The following is a 14397-nucleotide window of genomic DNA, read 5'->3' on the forward strand; positions in this document are numbered from 1 at the left end:
CTTTGAGCTGAGCGCCTCCGTGTCGGCGGTAGGTAGACCATTCTATCACGATACCGGAGAGCCTCAAAAACATACAAATGTCACCGGGACAGCACGTAGACAGATTCCCGCGGTTAGGTGTGACCTTTAACTGAGCGTACCTAGTACATACTATATGTACACATGAATGCATCGGATATCTTCTTCCTCGTTTCCCCCCCCTTTCTCCCTGTAACGTGTGAAGGCGTGAGCGGGGGCTAGGAATCCGAAGCGGCAGCGACGAGGGCAGCGACCAAAAGCGAGACGCCGAACCGCTTCGTCGTCTGCTATCCTTCGCCCCCCTCGTTAAAAAAAAAACATGCAAGCATCCCTTTCTCGCCGGCGCCCGAACGCCGTTTGAGTAAATCTTTCCGGCCCTCCCCCGTTCCCAAGACTTCCCTGAAGCCACTCCCCCTTTGTAGAAAAGGGGGGAGAGGGGGGGAGAAACAGAGACGCGCCACACGTGGGCGATACGGAAGTCTATCCGGAAACCTCACTTTGATAACAGGCGGTATGCGCCCGGCATCTTGAAAATATATAAGCATACTTCAACCTCATCTTCCGTCTGCTACTTTTAATGCCTCCCATAAGCGTCGTTGTCCACGGAACGGTAAATGAAATGCCGACCTCGCGCAAGGGGATGATCGAGAGCGCCGTCGGTACAGCACCTTGCTCAACATTCCGGCATCCCTAGAGGAGGCAGTTTCGTGGCTCATTTCTTGGACTTCGCGGCGCCTCCGTTGCTGCCGCCGCCCATCTTGACCTTCTGGGCCTATTGTGCAGGAAAAGAAAATGGTTAGCTGTGCAGTTCTCACCACATACCGCCGATCGGCCCACCCACTTGAGAACAAGAGGTTGTGGCAAAAAGGACTGCGGAGAAAAAAAAACAAAGAAGCAGCACAAAAACAAAGAAGCAGCACACTTACGTCTCGGGCAAACTCCAAGCTGCGGATCGTCTCGCTCTCGTTGTCCTTCAGCGGGCTGACCATGACGAACATGAGGGTGCGGCAGCCCTTGCCGAGCGACGGCCGCAGCAGCTGGGTCAGGGTGTAGGAGCGGAAGTCGACGCCCTCGGTGCGGCCCTGGCCGAGGCTCGACAGGACGGTGCGCAGGTAGCTCAGCGACATGTTGATCTGGACGCCCTCCTGGTAGACCTGGTCGCCGCGGGCGCGGTCCGGCGTCTCGGAGCCGGCGAGGTCGATGAGGTTGAGCGTGCCGCGGCGCGTCTTGAGCGCCTCGCCGGCCGGCCCGCGCTGCACCCCCCGCACTTTCAGCACCAGGATCGAGTGCGACCGCGACGACCGGTCGTTCATCGCCGTCGCCGCCACGTGCCGGTTCGCGTCCGCCGCCCCGATCATCGCCTCCAGGTCCCGCTCCTCCTGCAGCAGCGTGAACGAGTGCCCCCGGATGCTCAGCTCCTCCCCCACCGCCTCCACCGTCAGCGCCTCCGGCTTCGAGTTCCGCGACGCCAGCAGGTCGTACAGCCGGTCCTGGTACACCTCCAGGTAGCCGCCCTCGATCGTGTACTCCCACCCCAGCCCCTTGAGCCGCTCCACCTCGCCGAAGATCATCGCCTGCGTCCGCGGGATGATGCCGTTGTCGCCGTCGCCCTCCCGCCGGCTCATCGTGTACGTCTTGCCCGAGCCCGTCTGGCCGTAGCAGAAGATGCAGACCTTCTTGCCGTCCATGACCGACTGCACGAGTTGACTAATCTCGTCGAATACGTCCTTGTTGGTGCAGCGATCGTCGAACACGCGCTCGAAGTTGAACTCCTTCGGCTTGCCGGGGATCATCTTGCCGGGCTCTCGGAAGTCCTCCCGCTCGGTCGGGATGGTGATGCCGTCGATCTTCTCCTCGTCGAGCTCGCTGGCCCGCGGGTTGAACTGGATGAGGGCGTCGCGGTCGCTGTCGGCCGGCGGCTTGATTCGGCACATGACTCGGATGTTGCCCTTGAGCTCTTGCACTTGTTCGAAGAGCTTGTGTCGCCTCTCCTCTTCCTTGATGAGTCTCTCCCGCAGCTGGCCGGTCGCCTCGGTGATTTCCTTCTGCGCGGCTAGTTCGACTTCCTTGACCCGCTTCTCGCACTCGAGCTCCACGGTCTTGTTATGCTCTTCTAGACTCTGGATGCGCTCGGAGCTGAAGTCCAGCTTCTGACTCAGGAGGCTAATCTGTCCGCCGAGGTGCCCCTTGTCTTTGGAGAGCCTCTCCTCCGCGTCTTCGGCCCTCTTTCGAAGTCTTTCGATGGTTTTGAGATGCTCCTCGATGTGAACCTCGAGTGCCCGCTGATCCTCCTCGGCCTTTCTTAATTTCTCTTCGACGATCCTTACTTGTGCAGTCTGCCGGTCTATATCGCTGTTGAGAAGACGGACCTCGTGCTCGTGGTCTCGCTTCTGTCTCTCCAGGCTGCTCCGGAGTTCCTTGTTCTCGTTGGACAAATTTTCAAGTCTCGCTTCGGCCTCGACGCCGCACTTCTCTTCGAACTCTTGCTGAAGCCTAGTTACTTTGTCCATCTCGCGTTCGTAGTCGTCGATCTTCCCTCTCAATTTCCTCTCATGTTCGGTCACCAGGTCTTGGCAGAATCTTTCATGGCGTCTCTGCTGATCCTGTAAGTCAAAAGTGAGGCTACGAACCTGGCACTCGGCGTCGGTTAATTTGCCCAAGATTTTCGCCCGCTCCTTTTGCAACTCGCGTTGTTGGTCTTCTAGATCCGCCGCTGATCGGGTTTAGCTTAGGGCACATGCACGATTACAAGATTACAGCTTACCTCTCTTCTTTGCCATTTCGAGTTCGTCCTTGACGCTGGCATTGTTTTTCTCCGTTGACGTTATAAATTCCCTCATCTCCTGGAATTGGCTATTCATCTGACCGAGTCTCTCGTCGATATCCGAGACTACAAATCCTGTTACGTTAGAATATTTCGACAAGAATGGTGCTTTGGTAGGTGAGGGAGACATGGATACACAGGTCTTTATAGACTGGATGCTACGCTCAAGATTGTGTATCAACTCCTTGCCATTCGGAGTTTGAGGGACCACTGGGCCTTCTTGAGATTCGTTGAGGTGAGATTCTGGATCCCAACCGCCACTGGCCCTATGGAGGCAGGGAGCAGGAAACAGAGGCGGAGCGGGTGTTAAAACTTTCGAAGTCGCTTGACCTCCCTGCCCTGGTGTGTATGGTGTACTGTCGTTGAGTGATAGCGAGCTGAGCTGCTGGGAGATAGAGACTTCTCTAGACGGGGCGATTGGTTTATAACCCGTTTCTGTCATGTCTAGAGTCGACTTGTGATTTCTTAATTTGGCTGGGGCGAAGCCGTAACTTGGGGTCTTCGCAACTCGAAAGCCGGTGGGGGATGTCGTACCATTTTTGCCCGATGCCTCCTCGCGTGTGCCCATAGTGCCCATAGAACTAGCCGGTCGTCCATTTCTCGTAGTCGATTGTGTTCGGGCGTGCGCTATACGCGACCGTGAAGAAGGACGGGTGCCAGGCCCAACACTCATCGAGTAGCTGCTCGCGATGGAGCTCTGGCTGCTGCTCGAGGTGTGTCGAGATCCTGGTAGACCGCTACCAGTCGAGTAATTGAATCTTGCCTATTTGTCGGCCTTGTTAGCATGCTAGTTGGAGCATGTAGGATTCCGATCTGGTCTGGCAGAGTGTACACGTCAAGAGAGGTGGGATATGGGATGGAGGGGGACTTTGTGTACCGTATCTTTCAGGGCAACACCTTTGACGTTCCGAGAGGCGTATTGGGACGAGGCGGCAGATCTGCCAAAGTCTCCTCCCCTATCCGTCGTGACGACCCGCTTCGCGTCAGACTGCAGGGCTGGATCGGACAGCTGTGAGCAGGAGTAATTAGGAGCTAGTGAGGCTGGGTTGCTCGCACCTGGGTTTGGGACGCTGCGCTTCAGCAGGTTGTTTGTGGAGGGAATCCCCGATGTGGGTTGCGCTCGCATGTTGCTCTGGGAATTAGACATCTCATTCAGGCCGGAGGGAACAGATGAGGGGAGCGGAATCCGGGCGCTCGGCTGCCGAAGGTGTGATATTTTATGCTGCTGCTGTGAAGCCAGTTAGTCACAGTCTCTCATCCCTATGCATTGTTGTCGTGTATGGTGCCCAGAACATACCGAGTTTTCTGTCTCCATGATGGTTATCCTGGGATGGCAACGGATGACGAGGCCGATCGCAAAACATAAAGCAAGGAGCCGAGCTCCGGAGAGGTCTGTGCTAGTCGCAGAATAAGGGTTGATGGGTAAGGATAGATGTAGCGCACAGCCCAATCGAGGGTGAAGCTGGGATGCAATACTCTTCTCGCACCTCCTATCCCAGATAGCGTTCTACCAAGGCATAGATGGAACAAGAATATATAAAGGGAGGGCTGGTGGCAGTTCAATCTTGTGCGTGCGGTGTGCCTGGGTGTGTTGGTGTATATGTGGGCTGGATGCGGGCGCGTGCGAATTGTGCAGAAAGCAGCAGCAGTGGGTTTTTTCCAGGGTGTGCCTCTCCCTCTTTGCTTACACGACGATGTTGGCTGGACAACACCGTCGCAATAACTTCATGGTGGTTAGGTTGTCTTTCTTGCCGTCGCGAGGTGGTCCTAGCTCTTCTTTGCTCACCTGGTTTGAGGGGAAAAGTGCAGAGCTTGTTGCTATGTAAGCTATCGCCTACATGCATATGTGTATATCGGTATATATCCATGCACCCGTACATATGTACCTACCTACAGATTTCACCCTGGACCAGCTCTAGGTTACGTTTCCTTTCCTTTCACATGCCAGACCTGATCCTCCACCACCCTTCCACCGACACCCTATCCGGCTTCTGGCGCCATGAAACCCAACTGGTGGTGGCTGTCCAACTCTTCCTCACTCTAACATATATCTGTTCTGGTTCCTCATCTTAGCCTTTACGTATCTACCACCTTGTCGAAGTCACTACTTGCTTACGTTGGCTTCTGACCTGCTCTCTGCCAAGGACACTTAGCTTCATGTCGCGATAGCTGCCACCTTAAAAAGGTTGGATGGGTAAACTACGTAGTCGTTTATCGGCCTAGCCAGTGGGTGTAACACGAACAGGAAACCGTATCCAAAAATGGAGAAATATAGCCAGTTTCGCGATCGTGGTAAGCTTCAATCACCCATCCCGGAGCTCCGGACAAACGAGTACATAGGAAGAAGAGGGAGTTGTACAGGAGAGAAAGATATCTACAGAGAAATATGGCTGACTCTGCGGATGTCTATCTTGAAATAAAGGTACTGGCATTTCGCCTTTCCTCCCATCGACAACGCCGGCCTCGTCGATACCATCCTCACTCCTACATGTCGCGCTCTTCCTCGTCCGCTTGCCACTCTTTGTCTCGTACAGCGTCTTCTACTTCGTCGTCCTCGACCACTTACCCGTGCCCCAGTTTGTCCGTAAGCTGCTGCTTTGGTCGCTGCTGGGCATCCCCGGCATCTGGTGGGTGGACCTGCAACTCGACGGCGTCAAGCGCGGCTCCCTCTCTCAGCAGCCCGCCTCGCGCTTCCCCGGCCCCCGCTCCGTCATCGCCGCCCAGTTCACTAGCCCTGTTGACGCCCTCTATCTCGCCGCCATCTTCGATCCCGTCTTCGTCGTGTCTTACCCCGGCACGCGCAAAGTCCTGCGCGTATCCCTCTTGCGCGCTATCCTGCTCGCCCTGGCGCCCCCCGCGCTCGCGCCGCCGCCCCCGCCAGCGAAACTGACCACCCTGCGCGCCCTTCTCGAGCAGAACCCGCACCGCATCATCGCCGCCTTCCCCGAAATGACCACGACCAACGGCAAGGGCATCCTCCCGCTCTCGCCGTCCATCCTCGGCGCGTCCACTGGCACCCGCATATTCGCCATCAGCATACGCTACACACCACCCGATATCACGACGCCCGTTCCCGGGGCCTACCGCTCCTTCCTGTGGACCCTTCTCAGCCGCCCAACGCATCTTATCCGCGTACGCATAGCCGAGGGTCTGACTATTTCGACCAACAGCGACAACGTCTTCGCACCCAGCGCCGCAGACCAACTCGCCAATGGTGACAACGAAGGTGATGCGGAGGGGGAGGCTCAGGCTCATGTGACTCCCGAGGAGCAGGCCTTCCTCGACCGCCTCGCCGACGCGTTCTCGCGGCTCGCGCGCAACAAGAGGGTCGGTCTGACGTTGCACGACAAGGTGGCGTTCGTCGAAGCGTGGGGTAAGGCTAAGAAATAAGACGAAAAAAAAAACCTCGAAATGCGGCAGGACGAGACGAAACGAGACGACACGACACGATACGAACTTAAAATTGCGACGGTATTAATACGCTAGAATTCTAGAATTCTACCTTGATTTCAACTTACAGCACCTATGAATGCATCGCATTTTTCGCGGTGGAGCACATGGCGATAGACATGCCTATCCTTCCACCCGCATGCTACGCGAGGGGGGGGCTGTCTCTAAAGGGACAATGCGGCGCGGGAAAAAAAAGGGAGGGAAGGGTGAGCGTCGGTAGCGAGAGCGAGGAGGAAACGTGGGCCATGCAGCCAGCCGAGCCGGCAAGAAAAACGAGAGAGCAGGAGGTGGGTGAGGATGTGCAGGGTTGCAGGCAGACGTGCGTGTCGGTAGCGACCACGCGAAGGCTTAGGCGAGAAGCAATAACATGCTAGGTGGCGAAGCGAGCCGTCGTCGATAATTCCCCGTCTCCCCCCACTGTCGTCGCCCTGCCTGCCGTTCTTGTTAGATGTGTCTGCTCCTTGTACAGACGGCAGGCCGTTTCCATCTCAATTCTCGCTTGGGTAGGGTATGCCTCACACCTGCTCGCACACGGGATGGCCTCAAGGCGTTGATTGACCTCCGGGATATATTTCAACATTTTTCCCCTTTTTCTATTATCCTTAGCCGGCTGGTGCTGCAACCGGTAACTACCTACATGCCTAGAGCGTATAGAAGAATGCCCTCCCGTTTTTTTACATACCCGACTGCCTGCGTGGCCTCGCGAGGTTGCCGGAATCCCAGAACCGTACAGGTTCGTTCGTCTGTCCTCGCCTCGGGTATCGTCTGCACCCGTCCGCCTATGTACCCGACTCATATTCACTTGTTTCTTTCTCGTCTGTGACTATTACAAGTCCGAGAGCCTTCTATTATAAAAGTTCTCCCCCATCTTTCTTTTGTTTTGGCGACGCCTCGCTCCCCTACCTCCGCTTCTCCTTTCCAAAACGCCTTGCCCCCTTTCAAAGAACTGCCCGTTATGAAGCTGGGGGGGTGGGGCGACATGTACAGCTGCGCGCCGACGTAGGATATGTTTGCCCATACCATCACACATCGGCGGAAAGAGAGGGAAGGGAAGGCGGGAGTAGAGAGGTCGAGGGATAAGCGAATTAGCTCATCCATCAATTCCCTGCGGTCGTCCCCGTCGTGACGCAGCCGTGGCTCGCGTCGCTGACGAGCGCCGCGTACTTGGTCAACGTGCCCTGGGCATAGCGTGGTGGCGGCGGGACCCACTCGGCACGACGGCGGGCCATCTCTTCGGGGCTAACGTCGCTGTCGATGACACGGCGCTCGGCGTCGATAGTTACCGTGTCGCCGTCGCGGACGAGCCCGATGGGCCCGCCTTCGCGCGCCTCGGGCGTGATGTGTCCGATGAGGAAACCGTGGCTGCCGCCCGAGAAGCGGCCGTCCGTCAGCAACGCGACGTCGCCGCCGAGCCCGGCGCCCATGATGGCCGAGGACGGCTTCAGCATCTCAGGCATCCCCGGCCCGCCCTTGGGGCCCTCGTACCGGATGATGACCACCGTCTTCTCGCCGCGCCGGATCGCGCCCTTCTCGAGCGCTGCGATGAAGTCGTCCTCCTGGTCGAAGCACTTCGCCTTTCCCGTGAACACGAGGCCTTCCTTACCCGTGATCTTGCCGACGGAACCACCCGGCGCGAGTGTCCCGCGCAGGATCTGGATGTGACCTGTCGGCTTTATAGGGTTGGAGAATGGGCGAATAATCTTTTGGTCTGTCGGAAAGGAAGGCCACGACTCGACATTCTGCTTAATGGTCTTACCAGTGACGGTGACGCCCTCGCCCTTGATGATGCCCTCGCCGATGAGGAACTTGAGCAGGGCGGGTGTGCCACCGATGGTGTGCATGTCGTCCATCACGTACTTACCCGACGGCTTAAGGTCAGCGAGGAAGGGCGTGCGGTCAGACACGGCCTGGAAGTCGTCGACAGTGAGCTTAATGCCAACCGAGTCGGCGATGGCGAGCAGGTGTAGCACAGCGTTAGTGCTCCCGCCGAGGATGTTAACGACGACCATAGCCTCCTCGAAGGCCTGGCGCGTCATGATGTCGCGCGGGCGGATGTCCTCCCTCATGACATGCTTGATGGCCTCGCCGATGCCCTCACACTCCTTGATCTTGCTCGGGTCGTCCGCGGGGCTGCTGCTGCTGCCTGGTAAGGTCATACCGAGCGTCTCGATAGCGGTGGCCATCGTGTTCGCCGTGTACATGCCACCGCAGGCGCCCTTGCCGGGGCACGCATGCCGGATGATGTCGAAGCGTTGCTTCTCGGTGATCTCGCCCGACAGGTACTGCCCGTAGGCTTGGAAAGCGCTGACGATGTCGATCGGCGCGCCAGTCATGCTGCACCCGGGCTTGATGGTGCCGCCGTAGACCATGATGCTCGGCCGATTGACGCGACCCATGGCTATCAGGACGCCAGGCATATTCTTGTCGCATCCAGGAAGCGAGATGTTGGCGTCGTACCACTGACCCTGCATAACGGTCTCGATGCTATCGGCGATGATCTCTCTACTCTGCAACGAATAGCGCATGCCGGTCGTACCCATAGATATGCCGTCCGATACGCCGATGGTATTGAATCGGTAAGGAATAAGCCCGGCACGCTTGACGGATTCCTTGGCCACGGCCGACAGGTCCATCAAGTGCATATTGCACGGGTTGCCCTCGTACCACACCGACGAGATGCCCACCTGGGGTTTTGACATGTCCTCTTCGCTCAGGCCCGTCGCATACAGCATGGCTTGCGAGGCGCCTTGAGCCTTCGGTTGTGTTATCGAGCGGGATACTTTGTTGAGATCGGAGTCATCGGATCGGCGGCAGCACGTCGTGCTTAAGGAGCGGCTAGAAGACAAGGAGCAAGGCATCTCAGCTACACTGTGCAATGCAGGATTAAATTTCACATTCCTCCTCAACGTACGCATATTGTCTCGACGGCGCAAGAGCACGTCGAGCTAGAGCGGCAGGCGCCCCTGCTCGAAGAAGGATACGCGAAGCCATAGCAGGTTTATATATGGATGTGCGAGCGGACGTGTGAACCGAGGTGCGAGAGGGCGTGAAGCTGGGCGGGAGCCGAAGCTGGTGCCCGTGAAGAACTAGACGCTCTCGCGCAACGGGCAACGGGGGCCAATTGCTGCTCACCCAACTTGGAACGCCCGTGACCACAGAAAAATAGGAAAATGCAATTATTGGCTCTTGGCAGACGAGGGACACAAAGGCCTAATCGCAGGCAGCTTCACCGCAGACACATGGTGAGCAGATGAAGTAGAACGCAGACACATGGACGAGTCGGGAAAAAAAAAACTAATGATGTACTCGAAAAACGTGGGCGATATCGGTGGGTGACAAAATGGCAAAATTGATTGGGAAAAGAAGCTTCCTACCCCGGCCTGCTCAAGTAGGTACGTACCAGGGCGCAGAGTATGACCATTTGCGGCGCCGCTATTGGTCGAAACCGCCATACTAGACGAGAACCTCGCGCCGAATACCGTCCGATGGAAGACCGCGGCTCCCACGTTGGAGCTACAAGCTGCCCCGTTAGAGCGGTAAACAGAAGTTGGTAAGTTGATATTATAGGCTACGCGCCTATAAAAGGCGGGCAAACCAGCGGTCGTTATTCTTCCCGGAAGCCCTTCCTAGCTTGACCCTCGGAAGCATGCCTCTATGAGTATACACAATCTCGGCCAGACAACCAGGGACAAGCACACACGCTTACGTGTGAAGACTCTGGGCCATGCCTAGCACGGCTAGCGGTGCTGGATATTTTCCTGGGCCTATATATGTTTCCGCTAGCCCTCACCGGCAAAGCCCACCACCCGTTGCAGTCTAGCGTCGAGTATTAGAATTGTTAGTTAGTTGCTAGCATTAATCAGTTACCACAGCTACGGGAAGCCAAAGTTCTACGTGTATACACTTGCGGGGTTGGCCGTGGGTGGTGCACAGAGAGCGTGACTCTTTACAACTGTTTGTTGATACTCGGGCGGAACCACGCCCCCCATTCCTCTCTGATAAGATCTAGATCCCGCACCGCTGCGCTCCACTTCTCGGGTGCGACCGACGATAAGGGCTGGGAATGGTTACCAGGTTGGCTGTTACCTAGGTGTCTAAGGGTGCTGATAGCGATTAAGCAGCTGTAATACAATAGCTACGCAAGGAACACCCAGCCGCAACATGCACAAACGTACCTATCACTTGTATGTATAAGCTAAGTACGAGCCCTCCTGATTATATAATATACGTTATATAAGTAACCCTCGAGAGTTAAAGGGTATTGTTTAGTAAGGGTACCTTAGATAGGAGGTTTTAGGAATTAAGTACGTTTTATACCCTATTTAGCTAGTAATCGAACCTAGGTACTAAAGAGGTATCTAAATTACGGGTACGCTTAGTTATTTTCTCGTTATTTTTATCCCGTTTTAATCTCTTCGTATGGAGGGTTTTAAAAAGCTCGTCCCGCTCGTATAAAAGTACCCCTGTTTCGTTATTATCTACCGAAAGATAATACTTTAGTTCGTCGTTTTTTATTAAAAAGAGGCATTCCTAGTTCGTTTTCGGGCCTTATTTTAAGGTACGCTAGTCCCTTTATTACCGATACCATTTACCGGCGTAATATACCGAAGGAAGGAGAAGGTAGTTTCCTTTCTCCTATATCCGACGAGTTATATATCGTTATTATTTATAACCGAAACCTAGAGCTTCTTAAAGCTTTAGCCGACTCTTTCCTTATTATAAGGTACCCCTACCTAGCGAGAGTAATTAGGTTTTTATTAAATTCCGGAAGTCCCGAATTAAACGACCTTTTATAGGACCTTAAAAACCTAAGCGAGGTTCCCTGCGGAATATTCCTTTAGTTTTAATCGATAACGGAAACGGGGGTATTAAGACCTTTAAATTAAGACTAATTAAGTCTAATAGTAGATCTAGTATAATTAGAATAGCTTTCTTCGGCTTAGTTATTATTATTAGCTTTGTTATTTTCGTTTCCTTTAAAGGAGAACGTATTATTATTCCCTCGCTTATCGAGTTCGTTATCCTCTTCGTTATTTTTAGCTATGGTAGATCCCTAGGAACCGATCCCTCCTTAAGCCCTACCCGATTTAACGGTATATAGTCGTTTTAACGGTAGTAAGGCCGCGTTTAGATGGCTTATATTACTTACGTAGGCCTTTAGATTAACTAGCTACCTAGTTCCATTAGCTTTTAATAAGCTTTAAGCTATAGATACTTTATATAAAGGAAAGGTAGTAACCTTTTTAAATCGTAATTCTCGTATTCGGCGAGCTTTAAACCTCGTAAGGTAAGGAATAGTTACTTAAAACGATTTACTTATGGTTTAGTAACTTTTAAGAAAGAGATTCCCGTTTAAAACTATTAATTAATCGGACCTACGAAACGAAATCGTCGATATCTTATAAGGCTCGGAAGAATCCTTCGCTTCTTACTATATTAGAGCATAGGAGCTATTAAGACGTACGGGGTTAAGAGATTTTCCCTAAGTCCTACGCCTAAACGGAACCGATAACCTAATTATCCTTAAAATCCATATACTTAAGTCGGTAATTATACGCTTCGTAAACGGTTTAAAAGACTCCGACCTAAAAAGGAAGGCCCTAGAAAAGGCCGCTTATATATCTAGAGCCCTTTAGGAGGTATATAGTATTATATAAGGTTATTAGAAAATCGTAAACCTTAAGAAAGAATAGCTTAAGGAATAATAACTAAAGGAGCGGGAGAACCTAATCGAACGTTTTATTATAGAAAAGATAGGTTTATTAATTAAGTAAGTTATCGCTAACGAATACCTTAACTAGGTATTAGCCCTTAAGGTCGCTACTATTACGACGCTACTTTAGCCGCCTTTAATAGCTCCGCCTTTATACGTATGAATATAGTAAACCATACTTTACCCGGTTCCTACGGCTTATCTACTCCTTCCTTATTTATATCCGAATTAGGGCCTAATATAATGATTTTAATAAGTTCCTAAAGCCTAGTAAGTAGCTTTACCTTAAGTCTCTAATAATTAATAATAATAACCTTAGTAGTATTTATAAGGATAGTAGTTATATAGTAATAATATTAACTAGGGCTCCGGAAATATAATATCCCGAGTAGTTCTTAATAGAAGGACGTCGAAGTACCCGATCGTTAACGGTTTACGGGTCTTATAACGAAGAAAAAGAATATACTTTAAGTACGGAAGCCTTAACTATATATAGCCTTATAAGGCTCCCCGGGGATAATAACTAGCTTATTAGGAATAATCGGTCCTTAAGTCGTTAACTTATTTAACCCTAAAATAGGTAGCTAAAATAGGTAGAAATTTCGATATAAAATCGGTATAATTCTTCTACAAGTAATCTTAGGAATAGGAGGCATTAAATTAAGATACGGCTAAATATAAATAGGTAGCTAACGAATTATAATCGACGTTTACTACTATTATTATACTAGATATTATTTCGCCGGGTACTATCTTTCTAAATACTTAATTATTACTCCTTATAGTTAAGCTAATAAATATAATAAAATTAAAGGCGGCTAACGTTAATATTTAGGATAACCTAGCTACGGAGGTACTAGAGCTCGCTTTCTTTTTAGGTAAACGTCGATATAACGGCTCCGTTATAAAAAAAGACGATAGAAAAACTAAGAAGAAGAAGAAGCCCCGCAAGGGCCTTTAAATTATTTACGGAAAAAAGGAAAACCCTTCCTTCGACTTTAATACGTTAGCTCGTTAGATCGAAATAAAGCTAAACTTAATAGATTTATTCTAAGTATCTCCCGAATATACCCGGTAATTTAGGTACTTCTCTACCCGTAAAAACGCAAAGGTAAAAGCTAGAGCGGTACGTAAGATCGTAGCCCTTAAACCGTCGTTTTAGCCTCGTCCTTATATCCTACCTAATCCTCTACCTCCGAAGAAGGGAAAGATAATACGTTTCGCTAAACTAAAACCCGTTATAAAAAAGAAGGATAAACCTATTAAAATAAGTAACATACCTAAATACCTACCTAGCTCCCGAGAAGATATAAAACCATAGGTATTAGATATCGTTTCTTACAATATTTACCTTAATAGCTATTACGGTTTTAAGAGCTGTTCGCTAGGTGAAAGGGTATAAATTAAAGGAATAAAGCTATACGAGGAGGAAAAGAAAGAAAGGTACGCTTTATTAAGGCCGCGTCTTTAGGAGCTAGCTATATACGGGAGGAGCGGTTACGTACCTTAATACTATACTAACTAGGGTTTTATAATTAAGCGTAGCTTATTATATAAGCTTCCTTTTCCGTTAATTAAGGTATTCGATCGTTTTTAGTTAATAGCGCTTCCTTCTTTCTTTTAATTAATTAACCTTCCTTTTATTCCTCCTTTTAAACCTCTCTTCCTTTTATAATAACGATAGCTTTTCCGCCTCTACTACCTTAACTAACGTAAGTAAACCTTCTCTTTTACGGCTATTCGTCGTTATTATATTATTACTAAGGCCGTATTTCGTCGGGATATAGCTCTTCTTTTAACTCGCGCGTTTCGTAGGATATTCGATTAATTCTTAACTAACGTAGTATTAATAAATATCCTCCTTTTCGTTTCCCGACCTTTTAAGTCTTCCCGTTCCTATTTCCCGTCGCTTAGCGCGACGTTTTACGCCCGTTTTTTCCGCCGACGAAGGTAGTAATAGTAACGTAAGTAATATCGCCGCCGTAGCGGCCTTAGTAAGGCTAACTTCTTTCGTTTCGCTACTCCTTTCGCTTAGCTACGTATTAATCGGTTTTATAGCGAAAAAGCCTCTCCCTTAGCCCTAAGCCCGCCGCCGTAGAACCTATCGCTTAAGAAGCTACCGTCCTTCCTTAGACTTTTATTACTTCGCGTATAATTACCGCCCCGCGTACGGCTATTACCCCCCGCTCGGCCGTTACCCGCCCGGCGGGCGCCCGCGCTTTCCCTTACCGCCGTTACGTAGGTACCTTACGTATTTATTACGATAAAAAGGGCCGGGGCCCGGCGTACGCGGAATACGCGGTTAATAAGTATAATTATTAGCCGCTATAGGTACTATATATATCCCGTATAAGTAATTATTACTAACCTTTTCTAGCTCCGCCGTCGCGCT

General features: G+C 51.4%; 3 protein-coding genes across 3 annotated transcripts; 1 reads left to right on the forward strand and 2 right to left on the reverse strand.

Annotated features, from left to right (window-relative positions):
• Positions 1-451: 451 nt before the first annotated feature.
• On the reverse strand, positions 452-4260 carry GGS23DRAFT_424785 (kinesin-domain-containing protein). Its single transcript, XM_051513789.1, has 7 exons — positions 4140-4260; positions 3899-4067; positions 3720-3838; positions 3377-3605; positions 2783-2917; positions 945-2731; positions 452-790 (listed from the first exon to the last, which is right to left on the reverse strand). Exons 1-7 carry the CDS (start codon positions 4155-4157, stop codon positions 731-733), a joined length of 2517 nt encoding a protein of 838 aa, XP_051374097.1. The 5' UTR covers positions 4158-4260; the 3' UTR covers positions 452-730.
• A 749-nt stretch (positions 4261-5009) lies between these two features.
• Positions 5010-6447, forward strand: GGS23DRAFT_424829 (uncharacterized protein). Its single transcript, XM_051513791.1, has 2 exons — positions 5010-5134; positions 5265-6447. Exons 1-2 carry the CDS (start codon positions 5104-5106, stop codon positions 6230-6232), a joined length of 999 nt encoding a protein of 332 aa, XP_051374098.1. The 5' UTR covers positions 5010-5103; the 3' UTR covers positions 6233-6447.
• A 791-nt stretch (positions 6448-7238) lies between these two features.
• Positions 7239-9375, reverse strand: GGS23DRAFT_424822 (dihydroxy-acid/6-phosphogluconate dehydratase). The gene is made up of 2 exons (XM_051513790.1): positions 9204-9375; positions 7239-9127 (listed from the first exon to the last, which is right to left on the reverse strand). Exons 1-2 carry the CDS (start codon positions 9281-9283, stop codon positions 7390-7392), a joined length of 1818 nt encoding a protein of 605 aa, XP_051374099.1. The 5' UTR covers positions 9284-9375; the 3' UTR covers positions 7239-7389.
• Between the last annotated feature and the right edge of the window lie 5022 nt (positions 9376-14397).

The sequence above is a fragment of the Durotheca rogersii genome (assembly GCF_024521655.1).
Source record: "Durotheca rogersii strain YMJ 92031201 chromosome Unknown GGS23scaffold_5, whole genome shotgun sequence".
Taxonomy (NCBI): domain Eukaryota; kingdom Fungi; phylum Ascomycota; class Sordariomycetes; order Xylariales; family Xylariaceae; genus Durotheca; species Durotheca rogersii.

Coding starts and splice junctions, on each gene's coding strand:
- GGS23DRAFT_424785 (XM_051513789.1), bottom strand. Junction 3,606..3,719: donor GTGTTGCCCTGAAAGATACG/GTACACAAAGTC, acceptor GCCGACAAATAG/GCAAGATTCAATTACTCGAC. Junction 2,918..3,376: donor GGAGGCATCGGGCAAAAATG/GTACGACATCCC, acceptor CTAACGTAACAG/GATTTGTAGTCTCGGATATC.
- GGS23DRAFT_424829 (XM_051513791.1), top strand. CDS start 5,104: ATGGAGAAATATAGCCAGTTTCGCGATCGTG. Junction 5,135..5,264: donor TAGCCAGTTTCGCGATCGTG/GTAAGCTTCAAT, acceptor CTTGAAATAAAG/GTACTGGCATTTCGCCTTTC.
- GGS23DRAFT_424822 (XM_051513790.1), bottom strand. CDS start 9,283: ATGGCTTCGCGTATCCTTCTTCGAGCAGGGGCGCCTGCCGCTCTAGCT. Junction 9,128..9,203: donor GCGCCGTCGAGACAATATGC/GTACGTTGAGGA, acceptor CTTGTCTTCTAG/CCGCTCCTTAAGCACGACGT.